The sequence below is a fragment of the Anolis carolinensis genome, chromosome 3 (genome assembly GCF_035594765.1).
Source record: "Anolis carolinensis isolate JA03-04 chromosome 3, rAnoCar3.1.pri, whole genome shotgun sequence".
Classification (NCBI taxonomy): domain Eukaryota; kingdom Metazoa; phylum Chordata; class Lepidosauria; order Squamata; family Dactyloidae; genus Anolis; species Anolis carolinensis.
Window position 1 is genome coordinate 220,523,992 of NC_085843.1, and position 26,698 is coordinate 220,550,689.

Here is a 26,698-nt window from a genome sequence, read left to right on the forward strand (position 1 = left end):
ATTAATCAAATTTGCAAGAGTGAAACCCAGAAATGTAGAGGGCCAAAGGTGATTGTCAGCAAAATCTAAATAATCACCTTATTGGAGGATTTTGGGAGTCATGCTCAAAAAAGAAAAGAAAAGAAAATCATGGCTCTAACATCAACAGTATTGCTCTTGGAAGCCTAGAAGAAGTGCATATGGGCAATAATCCCATTCTCCCCACTACTATATAAGTGTACTAAATGGTATTATGTGGCATAATGTTTCTGAAACACAAAAACATCATAATTCCATTTGTGGACAATAGCTATTGACAGAGCTATGCACTATGTAGAGATGACCATGTATTTATGAACATGGTAATCTCTACATCTAGTGGAGATGGCATCAATTCATAGATATAAATGCAACAGCCTGCATTGGTAATAATGATGGAAGGTAAGATCCTGGCTCAGATCACAGGTGTACAGTAGGCAATAGTAATTTCATGAACAAATGTACTGTCAGACAAAATATTTGCTTTGGGTTCAGTGAAGTCATAAACTACTGCCAAACATTTGCATTGAGTTGAACTGAGTCTACACTCCCTGCCATTGTACAAAAGGCATAGGAAAAAAATCTTACTTTTATCTGCTTTCTCTATGCTAGCCATCTTTTTTAAATCTCTGATATAGCATCCCTTATCAGAAATTCCAAAACTGTGCACATGAGGAGCCTAGAGAGTGCCACCTTTGCTTTCTGGTTTCAACAAACATAATTATTAAAAAAAATATTGTGCATAAAATTACCTTCAACCTATGTGTATAAGGTATATATGAAACATAAATGAATATTATATTTAATTTCAGCCACCATCTCCAAGATATCTCATTAAATACATATATGCAAATGCAGGTATTTCCCCCCCCCCCCCCGCCCCCAAAATCTTAAATCCAAAACATTTTGGTCCCAAGCATTTTAGATTTTGTTTCTCATGTCAGGACTTGAGAAACTGCAAGTCACTTCTGGTGTGAGAGAATTGGCTGTCTGCAAGGATATTGCTCGGGGGATGCCCGGATGTTTTACCATCCTTGTGCGGAGCTTCTCTCATGTCCCCACATGGAGCTGGAGTTGATAGAGGGAGCTCATCCACACTCTCCCCGGGTTGGATTTGAACCGGCAACCTTCAGGTCAGCAACCGAACCTTCAAGTCATCAGTCCTGCCGGCACAAGGGTTTAACCCACTGCGCCATCTGGGGCTCCTAGCATTTTGGATAAGGGATAATCAACCTGTATTACATAATACTCCTTAGTTCTCGCCCCCAGTCATTTTGGCACTAGGGCTTATCTTCTATTCAACTCTGCATCCATCTTCTAGCTAGAAGGAAGTAGAGTACTTTAAATGTTCATTGTTCCACCACACTTATTCAGTGAGAAGGACTTGAAGCCTTCCATTTCATCTTGATCTGGAAACAGATTATTTACCTAGGATTTCAGCCTTAATTTCCAAACAGGAAAACATTGTGTATTTGAATAAGAAGCAGTGAGAATTGTGGTTGGTACTTAATACATAACACTTAGGACTTCTTCACATGGTCCACGCAGGTTGTGCCATTGCACTGGTAGTTGCATGGTGGGGACAGGACAGAGCACGTTGGCACCTGTCCCTGTCCCCATCAGATGGGAGAAAGGGCGGCAACCCACATTGCAATGCCGCCCTTTATGACATCATATGGTGAAAAGGGAAGGAAAGTGCTGGTAGCTCCGTTGGATTATCCAAAACACACTTTCCTCCCCATAGTGTATGAGGAACCACATTCCTCCTTTCTACTTTGGGAGGAATGTGAGCGGGGCCTACTATGTATTGTCTGATAGCGTTCAGCAGGCCCCATCCAAGCCGCAAATAAAAGCGGCAAAATGGGGCTATTTTGCCCCATGTGTGAAGATGACAAATATGGCTTCAGCAGGAGCCACATTAGATCTCGGGTTTTGGTATGGAAACCTAGGACCGAAGGCAAACCTGAACTGCCAAGAAGTTTGACTACTTCTTCCTGGGCAATTCTGATCTAACACCATGAGCTCAGTTGTAATTCACATGTAGGTGAACAGTGGTAAGACAAGATGATGATGGAAATGGTGACAGTGGTGGTGGTGATGTTATGAGTTTCAGAATCTTTCAGCCAGAATTCTGGCCGAGGGCCAGACTGATCTTTTCAATGTCTTGAAAAAGAGTTATTACCAGACACTATAGTACATAATTGGCTGGAATATTCTTTATCATTACACTGCAGAGTGGATGTACCATAGCCTTTGCCTACACATATAGAAAACCACATTCTATGTGGTTCCTATGGCCATACCTTCTTCTCCATTTGCAGCTGTTTTTTTCCTCTCACCAACAGATCATCCGATGATGAAATCATCCCATTAGATCTCCTATTAGCTTAGATCAATGGTGTTAAACTCATTTCCACCAAGGACAACATCAGCCTTGTGGTTGTTTTCAAAGGATGGAATATCATTGTAAGATAGTACAACTATGTTGCCTTGGCATTGTGGGTCACATAAAATGACTTTGAGGGTCAGATTTTGCCCATGGGCCTCACATTTGACACATATGGCTTAGAGGAATATGACCCATCTGTATACCCCTCTACAGTTCTCATTGTCAATTAACTGGGTAGTTGGGAGAGGAGGAGCACAACCTCCACGAGAGAAAGGTTGCAGTTTCCCTATCCTAGCATTCTGTGATGCAGGATGATGAAGTTATGGGGGTAGGAGAGAGGGGAGAGGGGAGAGAAAGAATGGGAGAGTGAGGAGGACAACAACGACAACTGCATTTATCTCTGTATGTCTTTGGTGTGTACATGTGTATGTATGACTAATTCGAAAGAGGTTTGTGTCTTTATTTGTGTGTGCATTGAGGTCTGGAAAGGCTAAACTGTACCCGTTAATGAGCTCCTGGCATGCTGTCTGCCACTATGCAATCTCTAATTCCTTGCCCATAGCTGCCCATGATCTTTTGATATAAAAGGCCGCAGTGAGCTGAGCTGAACTTGGAGCCATGCTTCCTGGAAATTCCATGTTCTTAAGTTGGGAGTATTCACTAACCACAGAGGAGTATACTGTATATGTTCCTATATACGTCCAAAAGACTTAGTAAAACAATTACTCCCAACTTATCCATGGGTCATATCAAAATTCATAATTTTGGTCCCAAAATCTGCCATCGAGTTACTCATGAGTATACATGCTATAATTGCATGTGCTTTTGCCCTTTAAAAAGAGTAAGTTCATTATTATATTGTGCATTTCAACAAGTTAATACAATCAACTTTTAAAAGTTAGTTTAATTTTAATATATTAACTAAAAGTTTGTTAACTATTTTCTCAATATATTGTATATGTACAGAAAAAGTGGGACCGAGTACAAATTACAATAACATTTTTAAAAAAAATTGTGAGAAACCGATGCACATACTTTCACCTATATGCATCCATTTGTACATGTAGGACACTTGAACCTATCCTTTTGCCAGAAAGCTCAGAGCTTTGATATTCCAGTATCTGATCCTCTCAACAACCTTGCAAGAAAGTTTTTATCTGAGCTATATGCTAAAGTGAACCACTGAGTTTCATGGCTGAATGTGAATTGAACCTGAGTCTCTGTGGTTCTAATTCAACACTCTATAAACATTGCACCACGCCGACTTTATCATTTGTTCTACAGTTTTTCTAATAACCAAGTAGGACCCATTACTATCTGCAACTAAAAACGAAGCCTCATCTTTTTCTCTCAATTTCATTTGCCTGGCAGATGTTTCTGCTTGGGTTGCTCTTACAGCTGTTTTTTAATAGTTTATTTATTTTATTTATTTACAGTATTTATATTCCACCCTTCTCGCCCCAAAGGGGACTCAGGGCGGATCACATTGCACATATAAGGCAAACATTCAATGCCATAACATAGAACAGAGACAGAGACAGACGCAGGCACGGGCGGGCCTCGAACTCATGACCTCTTGGTCAGAGTGATTTGTTGCAGCTGGCTGCTAACCAGCCTGCGCCACAGCCCGGCCTGTGTTGCAGTTTCTCTGGTGGTTCATCTGTGAAGCAGTTCTTATCGTGACTAACAATACTTTTCCTTTTCAGGTGGTACTGTGAAGGAAAGGAACTTGAAAACTCACCAGATATTCAAATCATCCAGTCAGGAGACTTGCATTCACTGACAATTGTTGAGGCTTTTGAAGAAGACACAGGGCGTTACTCCTGCTTTGCTTCTAACATCTATGGGACAGATTCCACTTCTGCAGAGATTTTTGTAGAGGGTAAGGGTAGAAACCTTGTTAAGAATAATAACTATGAATGAGCAGAAAACGATTGCTCTGCATTTTGCACACTGGTTGTGATGTTGATTGATGTATTTTTATTATGTTTTTACTTTCTGATTTTTAATTGTTTTAATTATTTTGATATTTGTTATATGTTTTAATTACGTAACTTTGAATTCCTTGTATATGCTGGGCTTGGTCCCATGTAAGCCACCCCGAGATGGTGGTGGGTTATAAGAATAAAGTTGTTGTTATTATTGCTATTATTATTATTATTATTATACTGGGAACTGAGTTTATATAACTTTTCTGCATAGTTGATTCAAGGGGAGTCAATAATCTGAAAGTTGGATTGCAGTGCTGTTCCCTGTTTAATAATCTTTTAAACTTTTATGAATATCTTTTAAACCAATGTTTCACAGGTTGCCATAAGGACTGCTTAGTGGAGTGTGAAATAATATTTCTGCCATTCAGCAGCTTGAAAGAAATCATGGCTAAATACACAGTGACTTCAGAGGAAGCATTTATCATGCAATTGCAATGACTGATTGTCTGATTTTTATCAGGATTGCCAATGTTGTTGTCATAATAATAATAATAATAATAATAATAATAATAATAATAATAATAATAACAACAACAACAACAACAACAACAATAACTTTATTCTAATAACCCGCCACCATCTCACCATCTCAGTGTGGCTTACATGGAGACCAAGCCCAGCATAAACAAGGAATTCAAAGTTACGTAATTAAAACCTATAATAAATAACAAAATAGTCAGCCTTCCAGAAGTTCCCCTTTGAAGCTTTGTGGGACCCACCTAGACGCCAGGTGCTACAGAGAGGCAGCAGATTCTCCAGTTGGCAGTGATAGCTAGCCCCAAGCTTCTGCTGAGCCTCCCTGAAAAAGTGCAGTGCACAAGTATGACAAACTGGCAGAGTGCACAAGATTCCAACCACTGCTTTTTAAAAAAACCAAAAAAACCCTATTCTTTCCCAGTTGTTTCTCATAGTTTTAGAGAACAATACTGTCTAAACAACAGTATGGCTAGCTAGCTATATCCACAATTTCTAAGATCAAATCAAGTGTTTTTTTGTTTTGTTTTATTCACTTCTAGGGAAAGGTTTGATTAATTTCTTCCAGTACAACAATAAATATCTATGCCTTTTTGATACTGACTGTATGGTTGTCACACTAAACATTTTCCTTCATACCTGAAGCAGTGTTATTTTATTAATCCTTTAATCAGTAAGAACATTTTGCATAATGGTTTCAAAGGAGGAAAATCAGCTTCAATCTGCCACTGCTGAGCTATGGATGGTTTCAGTATGCCTTTAACTTCATTCTTCTTAAAAAGTAATTTTCATTTGCTGGGTTTAGCAATCCAACAGCAGTGATATATTCTTAGAAGCTGTACCTGGAAACAATGAAAAATTCCCATTTCAGTACATCCAAGAGTGTACATACAATCATGGAGTTGGAAGAGACCATAAGGGACATCCAGTCCATCACTCAGCCATGCAGAAATACTCAATCAAGGCCCTCCCAACGGGTGGCCATTCAACCTCTGTTTAATAACTTAAAGAGAAGGAGATTCTCCAAACTCAGAGGTAACATATTCCATTGCCAACAACTCTTACCATCAGAAAGTTCTTTCTAATGTTTAGGTGGAATCTTTTTTTTCCTGCAATTTGAATCCATTGCTCTGTGTCCCAAGAGCAGCAGAAAAGAAGATTGACCCCTCTTCAATCATTGCAGATATTTAAACACAGCTATCATGTCCCCACTAAATCTTTTTTTTTCCTCCAGGCTGAACATATCTAGCTCCCTTAGCCACTCCTCATAGGATTTAGCTTATCATTTTGGTTGCCCTTTTCTAGATAAATTCCAGTTTATCAATATCCTTCTTGAATTGTGTTGCCCAAAACTGGACACTGTATTTCAGGTGAGATCTGACCAAAGCAGAATAGAGCGGTACTGTTACTATTCATTTGCTGTGGGGAAGAATGGTACTTTCATAGCAATATTATAGAATAATATAGTTGGAAAGGACCTCAATGATAATCTAGTCCAGTCCCTGCTAGTGGATGAATCCACTGCTAAAGTGTTCCCATCTAATGTCTGTTTAAAAATCTTCAAAAAAAGATAAAAGGTAATATATCCCATTGTCAAAAAGATCTTACTGTTAATATCACATTGTCAAACAGATCTTACTGAATACAGTAAGAAATTCACTGCCTCAAGGAAACATTTCAGGATTCACTCCTACAACAAATCACTGCAGTTTTAACTAGACATTTATTCTATAAAGAAATTGTGATCCAGAAAAATATGGTAATATAAGAGTCTGCATTGCTCTGAGATACATTTGATAAACATGGCACCTAAAATGAAATGAACTTTGATTTTCCATAGGAGCCTCATCTTCTGAATCTGAACCTGACAGCAGCAAAGAAGAAATGGATCAGTGAGTGTTTCATAGTTGGGTGCCTGTATAAGACACTAAACCTGCATAAACAAATGCCCTATCCCTTTGCGTGTCTTTTTAAAAATTGATTTTGAAATCAGCAGCAATGAAAATAATGAATTCATTCAGAAGGGCCACAGCATAGGGTATGATTTTCTAAATTAAAATCACCCCACCTGTAGCTGTTATTTGTCATTTGTTCCTTGCAGAAATTTTATATGTAGCAATGTGTATTCCCTAATAGGACACAAAGCAGCTTGTAGGGCAATGTTTCTCAACCTGGGGTCAAGATCCCGGAGGGGGGGGGAGGTCGTGAGGGGGTGTCAGAAGGGTCACCAAAGACCAGTGCTTTCGGTCGGTCATGGAAGTTCTGTGTGGGAAGTTTGGCCCAATTCTATCATTGGTGGAGCTCAAGGGCTCTTTGACTGTAGGTGAACTATAACTTCCAGCAACTGAAACTCCCAAATATCAAGGTCTATTTTCCCCAACTCCACCAATGTCCAAATTTGGACATATTGTGTATTTGTGCCAAGTTTGGTCCAGATCCATCATTGTTTGAGTCCACAGTGCTCTCTGGATGTAGGTGAACTACAACTCCAAAACTCAAAGTCAGTGCCCACCAAACCCTTCCTGTATTTTCTGTTGGTGATGGGAGATCTGTGCGCCAATTTTGGTTCAGTTCCAACATTCGTGAAGTTCAGAATGCTCTTTGATTGTAGGTAAACTATATATCCCAGCAACTACAACTCCCAAATGACAAAATAATTCCCCTCCAGCCCCACTAGTATTCAAATTTGGGTGTGTTGGATATTTGTACCAAATTTGGTCCAGTGAATGAAAATACATCCTGCATATTATATATTTACATTACGATTAATAACAGTAGCAAAATTACAGCTATGAAGTAGCAACAAAAATAATGTATTAAGGGGTCACGGCATTAGGAAGGTTGAGAACCACTGTTGTATAGCCTGGTTTCAATTTGAGCTAAAGAATGACAAAGAATGAAAGGGATGAATAGCTCTAGCATTGTGATCCTATTTTAGTTTATACCCCAGTACGGCTTCTGTATTCATCTTAGCAGCAGTATTAATATCTTGCAGTCTACATGACTTCGCTTTGTTAACCATCTTACTTGGTGTAGAGTTCTGGAGAACATAAAAACATGAATACTTTTTTGGTTAGCCTGCAAAGATATTATTCTAGTATGGATTTTAGAATTTGACTTTGGATGACACATCTGCAGGTATATTGTTTCCTTTGCAAATGTACTTTCTCTTATCTAATCCCAGATATCAAACCCACAGAAAGGTTTCTTCAGATGTGCCACCACCTCCTGTTAATACCATAGTCTCCCATCAAGAATCACCCAAACCACAACCTTCAATCATACAGCCTGTGTCAATACCTGTTCATGTAAGAGAGATAAATATACTGCTAGTCTGTATTTTCTGTGCTTTGTTTGAATGTCATCCTCAGTGCTTGCATTCAGCTGTGAAAATACCAGAGTTTTAATTGTGTTGTTCTTGCTTGATACTAATCACATATTTGTATTTCAGTGTTTGTTTTCTAACTTCCAGTGTCAAAGCCCTACTAATTATTTACAAGGATTGGATGGAAGACCCATAATAGCTGCTCCTGTGTTCACCAAGGTAACTTATTTATATTATCTTTTAAATATGAGAAACAATGGGATACTAGCTATACTTTGAATATTTTTCATAAAAGATCTCACTTAACGTTTTCAGAGATATTTTTAAACTTGGAGTTTTAAGGTTACTTGTGCAGAACAAATCAGTATATGTTTGAGCATGCCTCTTTGGAATACCTTGAATAGCGAATAAAAGATCCAGAACAGTATCATTCAAAGGCATCTCCTGGCTTTAATATACATTGATATTCACTTGTCCAAAATGCTTGGTGTCCGATGTTTTTCGGGTTTTTTATTTCCCCCCAGATTTTAGAATACCTCTATTTGGAAAGAGAGAGAGAGAGAATGAGAATGAAGGATAGGGAAAACAGGGAGGACTCCATGTACACAATTCCCCTTTAAAAATAGATCCAGATGCTTCTCCACCTGTCAAAATACAAGGGTTGAATGAAAAGTAATGCCTCTACCTTCGTTACTTGAGTTTGGATGGGAATATTTTAATGAATCAAAAGCAGAAATAATCCTTAGAATGTGCTCTTTAACTACCACTATTCACTCTTCCACATAATCACCAAACAATTGGATACATTTCTGCCAACAATGAGCAAGTTTTCTGAAGCCGTCACAGAAGAAGTCAACATTCTGTTTCCACAACCAGAGTCTCAGAGTTCTCTCAGCATCTTCATCAGAAGCATAATGATGTCCCAGCAGATCTTCTTTCATTATCAGGAACAGGTGGAAATCAGACGGTGCTAAATCTGGATTGTATATAGGATGCCATACGGTGGTGAGATCCAGTCTCTGAAGTTCTGCTGTGGTGGCATGTGAAGTGTGTGGTCTGGCATTGTCATGTTGCAGGAAAATATTTCTCTTTTCCTTTCAGACCCTTGTTAGCTGTCGTTTCAAAGTTCGCAGCGTTGTGATGTAACGCTCTGAATTTATTGTTGTTCCACGTTCAAGAAAATCAACATGGATAACACCATTTGTATCCCAGAACAGTGTTGCCATGATTTTTCCAGCTGAGAGCTGTGTCTTGAATTTCTTTTTCTGGGGCGAGTCTTTGTGTCGATATTCCATAGACTGATGCTTCATCTCCGGGTTAGAATGGTGTACCCACGTTTCGTCTCCTGTCACAATTGAATGGAGAAAGGTGTCACCTTCATTCTCGTAACGCGAGAGGAGTTCCTGGCAAATTTCAAGTCTGTGCGCTTTCAATTCAGGCGTCAGCATCCTGGGTACCCATCGTGCACAGAACTTCCGATAGCCAAGCAAAGCAATAATGTGACCCACACGTTCTTGTGAAATGCCGATTATGCTTGAAATTTCTTTCTGAGTGATACGATGATTGTCCTGAATCAATCTGTCAACCTTTTACTTGTGAAACTCGGTGGTTGCTGTCACAGGACATCCAACTCTTTGTTTGTCACGCAAATCAGATGTTCCCACCTCAACATCTTTAAACTTACTCTCCCAATGATACATAGTACTCACATCAACACAATCACCATAAACAGCTTGCATTCTCTGGTGAATCTCCTTTGAGGTGACACCTTCTGCTGTCAAGAATTCAATGACTGCACGTTGCTTAAGTTGCATTGACCAACCGTCTGCACAGAATTTCATACTTCGCACTTTAACAACACAACCGTTCAATGCTAAGGCCTCCCAATAAATGGAACTGTAGAAGAGAGTCTACTGAACAAGCCAATACCTGCCACATACCAGTACTGCCATCTGTTGAGGAGTTATGAAGGTGGAGGCATTACTTTTCATCCAACCCTCGTACTTTCCACCCTTTAGCAAAGTAATCAGGTAGGGATAGGAAAATTCCCCTTACCCTTGGTCCCATGAATCTTTTTATTCTCTTCCGGTTGTACTGTATACAGGCAGTAGCTAATGGGGGTTATTTGACACACACCTTTGTAGCCATTCCCAGTCCTTTATGCAATTCCATTAATCAGGTGAACAGTGAGCATGGAAGCATCTTCCTCCCTACCCTCTGTGTTTCACCTGTCAAGGCTCCTTGATGGAAAAACTCAATGGCTGCCAGACATGTGACTAGCCCCCTTTATCTAAATCAGTGGTTCTCAACATGTGGGTCCCCAGGTGTTTTGGCCTACAACTCCCAGAATCCCAGTTAGTTTACCAGGAGTTGTTAGGATTTCTGGGAGTTTGAGGCCAAAACATCTGGGGACCCACAGGTTGAGAACCACTGATCTAAATGCAGAAGTGGGTGACTGGTGGAAAAAGATTTCTAGTTTGGGGATATTTTAGACTTTGGATATCTGAATAAGGAAGGCTCAACCCATATAAAAACCTGCACATGTTTTAAACCTCATCCAATAAAGCTTTTTTTAAAAAAAACCAGAAGAAATCCTTGTCCAAGTAATATTGATAGGAGAAATGAATTATGGATGTACAAAGAAGTGCTATTTTTTCGAGAAAATACAGTTAGAATCAACCTTGAGTGCTATTGGAATGCTAAATGTAAATGTTAATTTTGCTCAATGATTACTTTATATTTTATAGTCTATTTCTTTGGTTAAAGGACTATTTTTGTTGGTCTGATGGTAGCAAAAATGCATCTAATTTGAAAGTGTAAGACATATTTGTCTTTTAATGTGTCACATACATGCTATTCTAGAATCTTACAAACTTAGAGTACTTTGCATATTTTAAAAATAAACAACACTTTGAACTCAATTGTTCTCAACTTTAATTCCAAAAAATTTAATATGACTGTATGGTATATTTTTGTGTTAGATGCTACAGAACATATCTGCCTCTGAGGGTCAGCTGGTTGTGTTTGAATGCCGTGTAAAGGGAGCACCTTCTCCAAAGGTTGAGTGGTACCGAGAAGGAACATTAATAGAAGATTCTCCAGACTTCCGAATATTACAGAAAAGTATGTTTGAAGAATGTTATAAACTTTATTTCGAATGGGCAATGCAACAGAAAGTTATGGCAAGTTCAGTAGGGACCCATGGCTTTCGTTATCAGTGGAGCAGTAAACCAGTTCTATGCTCGAGCCTAAAGTTTATGGGTGCTACCTAAGATGTTGAAGTTCAGATCCTCAGATAACTCCTCCTCAGATAGCTCCCTTAAAATTCAGTTTAAAATGTAGAACAGATTCACACAATCTCTGATAAACCATAGACTGAAACAGCATAAATGTTTGTGACCAGAGGCTGGCCAGAATAGGACTGGAAGATCCAGGGCCAAGGAAATCTGAGGTTTTCGAGAAAAGGGAAAATGTACATGCAGTACAGTAAAATAATAATAATAATAATAATAATAATAATAATAATAATAATAAAACTTTAGTTATACCCCGCCACCATCTCCCCACGGGGACTCGGGGCGGCTCATATGGGGCAAGGCCCGACTAGCACAATTTACAAAAACAACAGCATAAATACATTGAACAATATACAAAGAAAATGAAACACAGTAAGACAATAAAACAAGAGTTAATAATATCAACCAACCACCAAGTAAAATTCAGTCGACTTCATTGGGGGGGGGGGGGTTAAATAAAATAATTGTAAGCAAAAATCAGCAAATCATGTATTTCTGGGAGTTAGAGTCCAAAATACTGGAGAACCAAATGATTCCCACCTCCAATATACAGATAACGAGTTAATATCTAATTTTCTTATAAGACAATATGTGTATTGAAATAAATATTGAATTGGATGATGTTTCTTTTTCTCTTCTTTAGAACCTCGTTCTATGTCTGAGCCAGGTAGGCATAATCCTTTATTTTAATGCATGTGAAAAGTCAATTATATCACTCACAAAATGTTCCACAAATGAATGATATAGACTAATATGAGTCCTGATTCACTTGCAGAAAATGTACAGAAGGTGCCATGGTTAGTGATTTGTAATGCAGCCACACATAGATTTACTCACAAAAAGACATCACTTAATTCAGTAGCATGGAGTATGCAGGTACAGGATTGCATCCTCAAATATTGAAACCCAAACAACACCAATAATTTCCCCAAAAGAAGAAGGATAAAAGCTTCTGATATCCCCTATATTTCAGATCTGAAGGTTCTTTTCCCAGGCTAGAAATGAATTAAGCAGTTGGTATTAAGATCTTCTTTTCTTTGAAGCCAAATGTATTCCAGATGATGTCGGGTTGTCCTATTTTTATCTAAAACTTGCCAGTTGGTAAGTATTGTGTCACACCTCAGGCCATGCCAGTTATTCTCTCTTAACCCCTCCAGCTCCCGCCCTACTCATGAAATATGAGAGCATCTCTGCAAACATTTCTCCTCTGAAACTGGAGAATGCCACACTGAGGGTTCTTCCTCTGAGAGGTGAATCCTCATGCTGGCTAGATTTTCAGGGCCTTCATGACCAGAGCAAAATATTGGCAGTCAGAGCTGAATGAAAAGGCACAAAGAGACCCCACCACCATAAAATGCCATATTCTTGTGAGCCATTTCCCTCAATTGACAGGGAGGTGAGAGAAGGCTCTAAAAACAGCACGAACAAGCTATTCCTCCAGAAGTGACAGGTGTTATGCCACCTGCCAAAGAATACCAAGAGTGCTCACCTTAAAGTGGACATGTCCCTTTCCACCAAAAACACTGGGCCTTGCTTTCCAGAGAGAAGATTTAAATCAGTGAGACTTTTTAAAAGGTTTAAGCATGCATTAGATCACACCCTTGTGTGTTATTTAGACGTTGCTGTTGTCAACAGCAACAAAGCAGACAGAACAGTATAGCTTGTGCATCTCTGATTCTTAAGTGAAAGCTTCAAAGTCTGGTACACATTACAAAATATTTTGAATCAGAAGTTGTATTTTTGTCATTTGTATACCCCAACATAGGAGAAAGCATTTCATTTTCCATGAAATTAAAAGGAAGTAGAAATAATGTTTTCTCCTTAGCTCAGGGGAATCTGAGATCTGATTAGCACATGATAGCAGAGCGTTCAGTTATCAACCTGTCTACATCTAACTAAATTATTTTTAAGAAAGAAAAACAGATAGATCAGTAACCTATTGACCATCTTGTTTGAAAGTCACAATCCTTCATATGGTTTTCTTAGGTAAGGAGTCTTCAGTGGTGGTTTTGCCAGTTCCTGCTTCTGAAATACAACACCTGATTTTCATAGGTGATCTCCCATCAAAGTGCTAATCAGAGCTGACCCTGCGCTTCCAAGATCAAATAAGATCTGATGCCTTTGGGTTTTTTTTATTAATGGATATGTCACATTTGATTTGAGGGAAAATGTGCACTAATTTGTTGCTGTTTTTAGAGGAAATTTGCACATTGGTCATTGCTGAGGTATTTTCCGAAGATTCTGGGAGTTTCACTTGTACAGCAAGCAATAAATATGGGACAGTTTCCAGTTCAGCTCATCTAACTGTAAAAGGCAAGTGTTCAATCAATAACTTCTGTAAAATAATTTGGGACATATCAATATGTAAGCTGAGCTTCAGCTAACATGGAAAACATTTTAGATTAAGCAAATGGTTAAACTGAACTTTTGTACATTTCTTAAATGCATTAATTCCAGTGTGATTTCTTAAAAAACAGGCTTTTAATGATCTATCTATCTATCTATCTATCTATCTATCTATCTATCTATCTATCTGTATTAAACTGGATCAGTTTGAAAAGGAATCTTGTAGTATTTTCTAATCAGGTACACCCATAAACAAGACTTCACAATTCAGATTTCTGGATCAATAGATGACTTTGTAGTTCATTTTCATTTATGTGGATGACAGGTTACACCAAAGGGGAAGTGACTGAGGGAAAACAATGGCAGTTTGTCCTCTGTTTCCCAATATTTCTTCTTTCTTTAAATTATCAAACATGATAGAGATTTAACAACCGAAAATGTATGTTGTCATTTCTTTGCCTACTCTCTCTACAAATACTTTATTTCTGGAGGTGCCACTGCTTTCTTTAATAACACAATGTGATGCTTACTATTCCAGGACCTGAGGACCAGAACAATAATGCTGTTCTTCATAGTGTAAGTTCCATAAGTTTGTTTGCTGCTGAGCACACACCTTCAGCACCTGTCCCTTCCCTCCCATTGGTGGATCACACACCCAAACCTAAACTGGAAGGAGTTCTTATCAATCACAACGAGCCCCGGTCAAGTTCAAAAGCTGGACTTCATGTGCACTTTAAGTTGCCAGAAGATGATAAAGGAAGTGAAGCGTCATCAGAAGATGGTGGAGGACCTGGAAATCAAATCAGACCAAATAGCTTCCCAGACAAGTTGAACGGACAAATATTTAAAATTCAGGAGCCAACCTCCCCTTCAAAGGAGCCACCTCCTGTGCTGGCTAAACCAAAGCTGTGAGTAAAAAGACATTTGAAAAGCTTTAGCAATGTCAGAAAGAGTATTAGATTTGAATGGTTAATTTGCTCTGAATGGACTTCATCAGATTACGCTGGAAAGTGTTCAGAAGTGTTCAGAAGAAGAGAGTTCAGTCTAACTCCATTTCATAATAAAACAGTTTTTCCCTAATTTTTATCACACTGTTTAGTGCACTCAGTTGTCTTGAGTATTTTTCAATGAAGAGGTTTCCACACTGCAGACATCTGGCCCCACCCACCATCCCTCTCCGTGCTTTTTGGTACTTCAGCTCCCATAATTCCCAACAGCAGGGAGGGAGAGAGAGAGAAAAAGAATGGGAGGAAAACCCATTTGGAACGCAACATCAGGGACTCTGGTGGTCTTTTGGACTGCAACTCCCACAATTCCCAAGAGCAGGGAGGGAGAGAGAGAAAATGGATGGGAGGGAAACCCATTTGGAAAGGCAGCAGCACTGGCCCTCCCAACACAGGACACAGACAAATCATGGAAGGAAGGAATAAAGGTACCCTAAAAGGTTATTATTTTTTTTTTTGCAAAGTAGAAGTGTTATGGGGTAGCTTACAACCAAACCTTCCTTCTTGGAGAGCAAAAGGAAATTCCCCAAAAAAGTTTATTTTGACTCCTCTCCCAATTTCTCCTCTCACAAATTGGGTGATCCTAATCTGAGAGTAATGAATGCTACTTCATTAGAAATTTGGCAAAACATCCAGAGTTTTGAGAAATATCAATTTCCTCACCTCTTCCTGATACGTTGGAAAAAATGCTGCCCTCAACATTTAAAAGACTCAAAAACTGCACTTTAACCAAAACGAATTTAGTTAACCCAGTGGAATACCAGATTTTAAGTGTACAACTCAATGGAATGTAAGTTATGTGATGAAGTGGAATATGTGTTTTCTTGGTTCTACTTTACCAACCACACTCTGCCATTGCCACCTTCTTAGTCCAACACACTTTGACTTACCCAAGATCACCAAGAAGTTTTCTATGCCTAAGTGGGGATTTAAATCTGGTCTTTCTGTCCAACATTCAAACCACTACTTTATACTGACTCTCTAATGTTTAATTAAAAATACAAAATACAATATTTTCCTCTGTGTGAAAACTAAGAACTCATAAATGACTAAGTAATTGTGTTCCTCTTTACTCAGTGGTGAAAATATTGCATAAGTGTTTAATATATGGTTGTACCATCTTGAAAAATAGGAATCTTGTCTGGGTATAGGAAAAGTCATGGGTCATTAATTTTCCTTCCAAGGAGGTCCAAGCTCTCTCTTTCCTCGTAGTATTACATTTTTTTTTTGCCTTTGTAGAAATGAAGACAAAAGTATTGATCTCTGTAAAACTAACCTTATAATTAAGCAGAAGACAGCAGGTGCTATGTGGTGAATGAAGAAGCTGGACTCATGTGAGGGAGGACAGTGCCTATTTGTAGTGTTAAAACCAGACTCAACTAATTGTCTCATCAGATGTTGTACATGGAATAGAGGAAGGTGCCATCTTGTCCACTATAAGCAGCTAAAAATCTTTGGCCAGTCTTGCCATTTTATTTCATAAAATTCTATTTCCTTTTGTACATGTAGCAGTTTTCATGAGCAAAGAGTAGTAGAAGAGTTACTTGTGAATTAATAGTCCAACCCAATGTGTTGAGCTTCTCAGCTATCAGTGGCAGCACCAACTTTGGGAGTCTTTAGCAAATGTCAACAGTGTGGCAGCCTCCAGTGGGAGCCCACTGATCCCCAGAAGTGACTTGCGCCTAGTGTTCTTTGGAAAATTATAATCTTAATTTGTTTCAGAAGTAGTGTCTCTAATCTCTTAGATGATCCCCTCCAGATCATAACAGGGATTGTATCCCTTATTTATTTATTTTTGTGTGTACAGGGATCCTACCCAGCTAAAACAGCTGCACAACCAGGTCATGCTGGAGCAACAACAAATTCAGCAGCCATCTCCCCCGCCTCCACGAGAGACATTGTTCAATTTTGCCACACCAAACTTTTCTCCTTTGCCTAACCAACAGCAGCAATCACCACCACCACCTTCATCTGCAGCATACAAGCAGAATAAGGCCCCTCCAACACAGGCATTCAATTATACCCGGCCTAAGCAGTTCCTGTCATCTCAGAGCAGTCTTGCAGCAGTCAGCTCCCCTTCCAGCTCCCCAATGCCTTCTTTCACCAATGTATCTCAAGGAACCCAGAGGACAGCCAACAAGGAAAGCTTCTTAGGATCTCCTCCACCATCCCAGACAAAGTCCTCAGGAGGGATGATGAACCAAACGGAGCAACTTCTTACAAGTCCCAAAGAAACTGTGTTGCCACCACTATTGCTTTCTGTATCCAGCACAAACCAGTTCCAGCCCCAAAACGTGCCTTCTACGCCTCTCTCTCCAACTGGTCGGATTCAAAACCCAGTGGCCTTCCTTAGTTCTGTCCTTCCTTCACTTCCTTCAACTCCCCCAAAGAATGCCATGGGTCTGCCTAAAAGTGCACCAGCTGTGTAAGTGACTCAAATGCTGCATGTTTAGATCAGAATTAATAAGCCATTATGAAGGTATGGAGCCCTACTGTTAGGTAGGGTAAGACTTCTGTCCCAGAGATATGATGTAGGGTTTCATGAAAAGGCACCAAATTGTTACTTATGTAATTTCTTCTTTCTGTAGTTTTAGTGCCAAGTAGGGGAAAATTGACTCTGGTTTTTCTTTATATTTCATTTACCAAAATAAGTTGACTTACAACCTCAAAGATGGGGCAATTTGTCCATCATACACCGCTTGCTTTCCCCTTTTGCCATGGAGCCCATTACACAATGCACATCTACTTCCAGCTGGGCTCCATGGCAAAAGGGGATGATGCAGCAACACGGGAGGTTTCCTGTGTTGTCTTTGAAACAATGGGAGGAAGCCAGGCAGCGGACACTTCCCCCCGTAGGATGGGGCCAGCAGTGAGTCGGGCAATGCGGGGCGTGGGGTGACAGGTTCTCTATGCCCCCCGCCGGGACCCCATAGATTTGCCATAATGCATGGCATTCAATAGCCAATGTAATAAGTTACCTGGTTGTTGTTTGCCTTCAAGTTGTTTCCAATATGAATCTGTCACAGGGTTTACTTGGCAAAATTTGTTCATAGGACTTTGCTTTCGCCTTCCCCTCAGACTAAGAGAATGCAATTTGCCCAAGTGATTTCCATGACTGAGCATGCATTGAAAAAGTATTGATCTCTAGGCTTCAAAGTTGTAATCACAAGCAAATTACGACATCACACTGGGTTTGGGTGCTATTATATGCCCCTATTACAGGTAGATTAATCACAGGAGCCCCTGGTGGCACAGTGGGTTAAACCGCTGAGCTGCTGAACTTGCAGACCAAAAGGTCAGCGGTTCGAATCCGGCAAGCAGGGTGAGCTCCCGCTGTTAGCCCTAGCTTCTGCCAATCTAGCAGTTTGAAAACATGCAAATATGAGTAGATCAATAGGTACCATTCCAATGGGAAAGTAACAGTGCTTCATGCAGTGGCTGCAGTCATGCAGCGACATGACCTTGGATGTGTCTATGGAGAATGCCGGCTCTTCGGCTTAGAAATGGAGATGAGCACCAACCTCCAGAGTCAGACACAACTAGATTTAATGTCAGGGGAAATCCTTTACCTATATGCCTTAATTTGGATGAGGCCAGGGGCACCATTTTTATTTGGGGAGCAAAATATCTTTCACAAGGGATCCCACACTGAAAGGTTTGTTCACAGAAACCATATATGGAATATTTATTTATTTATTTATTTATTTCACATATTTGTATCCCACCCTTCTCACTCGGAAGGGGACTCAAGGCGGTCTAATATGGATTCTGGATTATGAAGGAATAGTTGTGAAAGGCTTCCTCAAAGCTTTCCAGAAGCCTCTGTGCAATATCATGTAAAATAACATTATTTTTAAGGTAATTTAATCACCTTATGGTACCATATCTCAGAATCTAACCTTTAGTCCTCTTCAGTAGTGTTATGGGAAACTGGACAATCTCTTAACCAAGCACCCATTTTGATTATGTACGAATGCTAGGTAGTTAGGCTGAAGAAGTGAATTCCCTTGAACTCTTTTAACGGAAAATAAACTTTGTTATTCTGGGCACATTCCTGGGTAATAGAAGTGTTCTCTGAAATCTATGGATACATCGTTTTGTTTTGTTTACATTTTATCCTATTTTAAAATTTGCCTTTTCCTGTATTTATTTATTTACTATACTTTTACCCTGCCCTTCTCACCCCGGAGGGGACTCAGGGCGGCTTACAACATGACAATAATTCAATGCCATTTAAACCAATTACAAAGAATTACAGAAAAGTCATTTAAAATACACATTAATTTACAATAAAATACAGTTAAAACCATCAGCATCACGTGATCCAAGATCAAGGTCCGGGCCGTTCTACTGGTCATATTCTGAGTCTTTCATGTCTATTGCTGCACCAGGTTTTCAAAAACTTGGTCGAAGAGCCATGTCTTCACTTTCTTGCAGAAGACCAAGAGGGAGGGGGCTGATCTGATCTCCCTGGGGAGGGAGTTCCATAGCCATGGGGCCACCACCAAGAAGGCCCTGTCTCTCGTCCCTGCCAGTTGCACCTGCAAAGCAGGCGGGACCGAGAGCAGGCCCCTCCCCAGACAATTTTAAACTCCAAAATGGTTATTAGGAGATACATTTGGACAGGTAAACTGGGCCAGAACCATTTAGGGAGTTATAGGCTGAAAGCCAGCACTTTGAATTGTGCTTGGTAGCAAACTGGCAGCCAGTGGAGCTGGCACAACAGGGGGGTTGTGTGCTCCCTGTACGCAGCTCTAGTGAGCAATCTGGCTGCGGTCCATTGGACCAATTGTAGCTTCTGAACAGTCTTCAAAGGTAACCCCATGTAGTAGTTGCAGTAATTTATTTGGAATATAACCAGAGCGTGGACTACCGTGGCCAAGTCAGACTGTAATGTCTCTGTAATGCTTTGACTACAATCATATGGATAGATATTAAGAATTTAAAGTTAGAAATCCTAAGTTGTTGCTATAATATTATGCATTACTGTTTTTATACTTCAGTACCGTGTTTATTTTATATGCTGCACTCTGGAGTGCTTTTGTGAGCCTTCCCAAGTCCCTTCGAGGAGATTGTGGCGGGATATAAATGATATGATGATGATGATGATGATGATGATGATTGTGATGATTATGATGATTATGATTATTATTATTATTATTTTATTGTATGACACAGCAAACAAGATAGGCATGCTGGATTTCATATCACAAAATCACAAGTCGAACACTTCCCAAGTGTCTAGGACTGTGTGATGTATTTTCGGATGATGCGTGCAGATTATTATTATTAGAGAAAGTACTTTCCTGCTGAGCTGATCTTACTGGACCTTTCAGTTTCTTTTCATGCTATGATCTGAGTTCTTCTTGTTTGGCCTTTTAATAGTATTGAGCCTCCTCTTCCAGATGTCACAGCCAGCATTGTCAATGATTAGAAACTCTAAAAACTGAAGTCCTAAATATCTAAAGGACATCTAGAGTTTTAGAACCATTGGTCTACACCATTCTCCCAAGTCTTTCACGTCAGATGGGGGCTTGGACCGACACAGAATTGCTTGTCCCCACTAGAATAAAGCCAGTGCATGAATGGAAACTCAGTACACAGATACTAATGTAGGTTCTTTTGATACAGTAATTCTATTCTATCTGTGATTTATAATTGGATTTATACCTATCTCTCTATGGGCTCAATTCTTTTTTGCCCAGTCAGACCCAGAGGTAAAGAGTTGGGCTTTCATCCTTTTTGTTGCTAGGCCAGTGAAGATTTGCTGCTGGAAAAGCCATAGTAGTTCCATGATGGTGACTGGTATGTGAAAAATTCCTGTTGACCCAGGTTTTGGGGCTCATTTTTAAACTAAAACTTCTAGACATAAATATGAGTATACACAGTGTATTTTACAATTAAGAGTTTATGTTTTGTCCAACTATTTAAAAAAATTAATCTTTCCTGAACCTTTTTAGCTGAGGAATACCATGCTGACTGTGATGGTAATAAAAACATTCTTAACAACAGTAGTCATCATCATCATCATCCTCATTAACATTAAGAAAATGCTGTGATAAAAAATAAATTAAAGCAGTGTTTTGTTTTTCAGAGGAAATCAGGGAACAGTGAAGAGAAATCACAGGACTTCCCATTTGGCAACAGAGGATTCGATTAGAGATCACAAAGCCACTGTAGTAAAAGACTTGGAGAAAAGACTGCACCAACGAGATGATGTATTTTCACAAAGCCTGCAAGTAAGAGTTCTGCTATAAAAACCAGTACTAAGCATATTCCTTTTAGAAATTTTGGGCATTGTGTTTAAGGTTAGTATGTATTTCTCTGACTTTATAAGCACATAAACTGCTCTGGCATAATGTTTCGGGACTCAGTTGCTAATACGTTTGGCTGGGCTGCTGCTGATCAAATTCTCCTGTGTATATGCAGTCTTGGCATCAAAGGCTGATAAGGTAGATGCAGGAGAACACATAGACATGCCATGGATGGCATGCTACAGATTTTTTTTTTCTTTTTAATAAGAAGGTTAGAATGGCAGTATTCGGCCTGCAAGTGTATCAGACATTCCATACAGTTCTACGGCTGTGTTTATATTTTATTTCTCAGTAGCAGCAGTGTTTTAGAAATCTCACCAAGAGCTTTCTCATCAGATAGCTGGTGGCAGGAGGTGGCAGCGCTCCGCTTTGCCTCAAGGCATGGGGAATTCAGTGCCCATGCCTCACCCACATCGCCTGCATCTCCGGGAGAGCGATTACACTGGGGGAAGCATGAGCATGCGGCAACAAAGGAAGCATCCCACGTTGCCGCCATGGCATGCTGGTTCCACCTTCACCCACAGAGCCGGCACAACATTGTCTGATGGGAGCCAGCTGGCTCCATGGGTGACCAGAGCTGCATCAGTGTATGCCTCCAATTCTAGGCCCATATGATGAGGTCGTAGAGAGACCATGCCTTAGCTTTCAGCAGTGTTCTGCTATAAATATTAACTTAGAAAGATTTGACAATAGCTAAACTTATGTATAGTCTTCAACAGCTTCTGAGTGTGTTGTCGACCGCGTTTCTAGGGGATCGGGCCCCTTAAGGGGAGAGCCGATCCGGTCCTGAGAGAACGGACCTTGGCGGAGCCAATAAGAGAATATGAACCGCAATACAACCTGGAGCCGAAATGAAGAAGGTCCGCCAAAGTTGAAGGAAAATCCGCCAAGGAGTCTTTATTGAGCGATTCAGCTGAAAAGGACACTAGTCGCAATCATTCAGTCTACTAGCGTAACATACATTCAAAATAAAGCCATATTTATACAATGTTTCGGTCTGACAGCCCTTTGAATTTCCCGCCCCGCTCCCCCGCCCATCTGATCGCGGATAGGCTAGAAGGCTGAACGAGGCGGGCTTTCGTTTCCCGCCTTGCTCTGCTGGCCCAATGGGGAGCCGCTTTTTGTCCCCACTCGGGCCAATCAGAGAGGAGGAGGCGGGAGCTATTGAAACAATGAAGTGCCAGGGCAGGAAATATCAGATTAACTCCTGCCAGACCGATTTCTAAAGGAATTAATGGCACCCATCAAGGATGTCCGGGTTCCTGTCACGTTCACAGATTTTAGATATGCCTTGGGGTGTCAGAGGGGAAGTGGTGATGGGTGTTGATGAGCCAAAATTGACAGGCTCCACAGGGCGCCTTCCTGAGGTGTCCTGGAATTTCCTGGGATATGACAATGTTTGCTCTGGGGGCTGAATCACCTTTAGGACTATACTCCGAATTTGGTGACTCAAGCCTTATATTGTCCATGCAATCTGAATTAGATTGGGTTAAGCTGTGGCAGATTATCCTTTTGTTTTTTTGGGAAAGGAAGCCTGGGTCATAGGAGCAGGGGTTCATGTTGGGGTCAAAATATTTCCCATTTGATTTCATGATTTGACAATTATATGAAATAGAATGAAAATTAAAATAAAGTTGGAACATAAACCCAGCTGGGAAAAACACATATTTTCCGGGGATCCCAAAGAGTACAAATACATATAGGCAGATAGATAGATTTCAAGGAAGCAAGGGAGAATCCATAAAGGTGGGTTACATTGCATAAAGGGGAATCATGAATGATATAAACAATTGAAAACATTTGATAAGAACGAAGTTCACAACATCTGGGGAACCCAATATGGAAAGTCATAGGAGTGGAGTTCTAGCAGCATGATTTCACAATTCATGAAGTTAGCCCAACGATTTAGAAATCCATACAACAGTGAGTCATGAGGGTGTCCAGGTACATAGAATATGAAAATTCACGGATACATGAGGAAAAAGAGTTCATCTGTGATGAAGGAATTCATAGAGATGGCATGGGGAAGGGGCACATGTGGGTTGCAGTCTTGGGAAGTATAAGATTTCATAAGTCCAGGGATAGGTCTGGGGAAGAGTGTTCTTCTCCTTCATAAAATTATGAAGGTATGAATGAAACGTGGAGGGCGCCCGTCCGGGCACCCCCTGGCAGCTGTAGAGAGGGTGAGGGTCCTTGGAGAACTATGTCTCCCCAGCGAGAGAGCGATCCCCCCATCCCCAGTTCACAGAAAGGGGCTAGGGATCTCTTAAAACCATTCCGCGGGTCGCGGGGAGAGGAAAGTCCGGGATAAGGCAGCAGTTTGGCTTGAAAGGAGCAGTCGGTCCCGTTTGACAGTCAGCTGTTGAGGTGCCGAGAACTGGACCGATTTCGGTTCCGCTGGTGGTCCTTGAGTCAGGGGCCTTAAAAAGGGTTAGGACTAAAAGATGAGTGTGCTAGGGGTAATTTTGATAAAGATATGAGCCAATTTGTACCGTCCGCCGTATTAACCTATGGCGGAGAAGCCTCCGCCAGGGTTTTAAAGATCAGACGGGTTAGTGAGAGAGAGAGAGAGAAATTACATGCAAAGGAAGGAGTCAGGGAATGACACAAAATAACCAGATAGAGAGTGTTACTGTTAAAATAAATGCTACTTTTATTGGGGGATTTGTTACATAGTGCAGGGAAGGGGAAAGTGAAGAAAAAAAGATCTTTTAATAATAGTCTGCTGCGGTCCCGTTCCGTTCCCTTTTGGTGAGTGATCTGCGGAACTCTCCGCTGCGAGTTCAAATTAATTTAAAAGCCGGGGTTTCAGTCATCATAACCCCACTCGGGAGGGCGGGGCGAAGTGGGAGGAGCCCATTTCGCCCCTGCCCTACCACATAAGCATTGTAACCTCTCAGCGGCAGCATGGCCATCTGCTGAGAGGGGTTCGAAGGGTTCTTTTTGCGACAAATTTGGAACAGAGCGGGCAAATGCGACCAGCAGCAGCTTATTATTAGAAGAAAGGATTACAGCTAGAAAGAGGAGAAATTGACAGGGAGGGTTAGAGAAACAATGAGAATTAGGGTTAGCATTTTTAGGGTTAGCATTTTTAGGGTTAGCACGCTGGACAGCTCCCAGCGGTGAAAGGTAGGGAAGGAACAGAGAGGGAAAAAATAGAGAGAAAATTAGAACTCACAGCTCCTGAGGTAGTACCATGGACAGCTCCCAGCGGAATCGTAGTGCCGGCCCCTCTGAGTGGGGGTTGAAGTGAGAGCCGATCAGCTGGCAGGCGGATTTGACAGCTGTCAAATTGAGCTGTCAAATGTTTGTAGGTCCAAAAAGGGGTGTTCCCGTGGTGCTAGGAGGATGGGATTTGGAGGGGTCCTTGGAGGGGGTCTTGTGCTTTTGTCTCTGGCGTTTGGTCTTTCTCCAGGCCGCGGGAGGGTGTGGGTCAGGACAGTTTGCGGGCGGCAGGCCCTGAGGAGGTGTTTTCCGGAACAACACCCTCAGGTCGTCTCCCAGGTCAGCAGTCCACAGGTCTTTGTCTTCCTCGCCGCTGGTGGGGGCTGGTTCTGGTTCCAGAGCACTCTTGATGGATCCTGGCACGGATTCCAGCACCTTGCAAGCGGTGTAGGAGGTCAGGAGGACTTCGAGGAGGTCGGGATGCCATCTTCACCAGGCGCCTCCTAGTGACCACAGCCAGGTCCAGCACCTCCACCCGGGAAGGGGGGTCCAAGGGATAGAGAATGCCTCAAGACAGCAAAGAAAAGAGATCACGTGTCCCCTCCCCACTCCCCTTCCCCCAAGACCCTAAGTGCGGAGGGTTAATTTTATAAGGAAGAAAAAAAAGGAGGAAAAAAAATGGAAATAAATCATTCATACCTTCTGGGACATCTTCAATACTGAAGGTTCCTCTGGCACCCTCGCAGCCATGTTAGGGCTCCCCACTCGCGCCTGACCCAGCGACCAACAGCGAGGGTCCTGTTCGTGGCTCCATGGGGACACACCTTTAGCCTCTGCCGCCTCTTCTCAGGTGAGGGGGGGTCGCCCTTACCTGCCAGCCTTCTCCTGGTCTCGTGGGGGCGCCCTTTCCTCCCTGCAGTTGAAGGGGGGTGTTCTTCTGCTCAGGGTCAGTCTTACGACCCCTGCCAGGGATTAGAACCAGCTGATGGGTGGGGGCCTCATCACCGTGATGGCACCCCACTGGTTGCTCTTGCCTTATCTGAGCTGGGTTTCTCAGAGTCCCTTTATAGCCACAGGAGCGGATGATGGTCCTGGTAGTCCAGGTCGGAGTGGGGTGCCTTCCATGTGGGGTGCCAGGGTTCCCATTCTACATTTTCCAACGGTCCCTTTTATACTGAGAGAGTGTTAGTAAAACCCCTAACCCATTGTATACACAGTCATTCAAGAAATAGCAAACAAGAGGGAGAGAGAGAAACAGAAAGGATAGCTCAAGGAAGAAAACCATGAGAAAGAGGAACCAAACTTGGTCCCCCATATTTAAAGGACAGACAAAACTCCAAAATCAAGGCAACAAACAAAGAATACTACTCAGAGAACAGGGAAGCCCCAGGCAGGATTCAGCCAGTCCCTGAAGATGGAAGGTTTTCCAAAGATACACAATAACCCCCAGAGAGGGGAGAGGGGCAGAGCGAGAGAGAGAGATTCAAAAAGGGGAGGGGTTTTGCAGGGTTGCCCAAAGGGATTGGGTGAAGAAAAGAAAAAAAGGAAAAAGGGAAAGGAGTCTTTGGGGACACAGGACCCTTTAGTTTGAGCTAACTTCAAGATGTGACCTGACGATTTTGAAAGAATGCCAGATCAAAGATCCCACTTGCAAATTGTAACCCACAAAAATGCAAATTGTCAGTCTAAAAATTTATGTTCCTCTTGGATCTTTGGGGAGTTTCTGGAGTTATGGGTAATGTTTTGAAAACAAACAGAAAAGAAGAGGGAAAAAGGGGATTGAACTGTGACTCAAAAATTCAGAAGCAAATTGCTTTGAAAGGGAGGGAGAGAGGGGAAAATAATTTTTTGGAAAACTATTGACCCAATATTCAGGCTTCAGATAAAACAGAGGATGGCAATGGATGTTTTATGGTCTCTGAACAGTCAATTCCTCCTTCCCCTGATGGTCCTCATCTCCCCACGGCCCCTCCTTTCCCCCTGTTCCTCTGGCCAAAAGGATGAGCGAGAGGAAGAGGGGGAGAGATTAAGGGAGGGGGCCGCAAGGGGGAAGGAGTCTTGGAATGGGAAAAGGCTTAGAGGGATTCGGTTGGGGGGGGGGGGTGGAGAGGCGAAGAATAGTTGAGTGTGTGTGTGTTGGGAAGAGGAACAGTGTTTTGGATCGAGTGTGTTTTTGGGATGCGAGGGGAGGGAGCTGGGAGCCCTCCTCCACGTTAGACTGGGCTGAACTCTCTGGAGGGGAATTTCTTGGGGGGGGGGGCTGATGGGGTGGGGGAGAGGGCAAGCAAATGTGTCCAGAAAATCCTCTGGAGGAGGGGGTAAGGGGAAAGGGTCTAGAGAGGAATCTTTGGGGGGGGGGTTGTTTTTGGAGCCCAA

General features: G+C 41.5%; 1 protein-coding gene across 4 annotated transcripts in view; it reads left to right on the plus strand.

Moving 5' to 3' along the window:
- mypn (myopalladin) overlaps nucleotides 1-26,698 on the plus strand; it is a 97,196-nt gene that overhangs the window by 42,069 nt on the left and 28,429 nt on the right. For all 4 annotated transcript variants that reach the window (XM_008115176.3, XM_008115177.3, XM_003223692.4 and 1 more), the window contains 10 exons: nucleotides 4,114-4,289; nucleotides 6,713-6,764; nucleotides 8,057-8,180; nucleotides 8,345-8,416; nucleotides 11,179-11,320; nucleotides 12,137-12,160; nucleotides 13,690-13,806; nucleotides 14,378-14,747; nucleotides 16,651-17,268; nucleotides 20,938-21,082. In XM_008115176.3, the coding sequence (XP_008113383.1) occupies nucleotides 4,114-4,289; nucleotides 6,713-6,764; nucleotides 8,057-8,180; nucleotides 8,345-8,416; nucleotides 11,179-11,320; nucleotides 12,137-12,160; nucleotides 13,690-13,806; nucleotides 14,378-14,747; nucleotides 16,651-17,268; nucleotides 20,938-21,082 (1,840 nt within the window). The remainder of the gene's footprint in view (nucleotides 1-4,113; nucleotides 4,290-6,712; nucleotides 6,765-8,056; nucleotides 8,181-8,344; nucleotides 8,417-11,178; nucleotides 11,321-12,136; nucleotides 12,161-13,689; nucleotides 13,807-14,377; nucleotides 14,748-16,650; nucleotides 17,269-20,937; nucleotides 21,083-26,698) is intronic.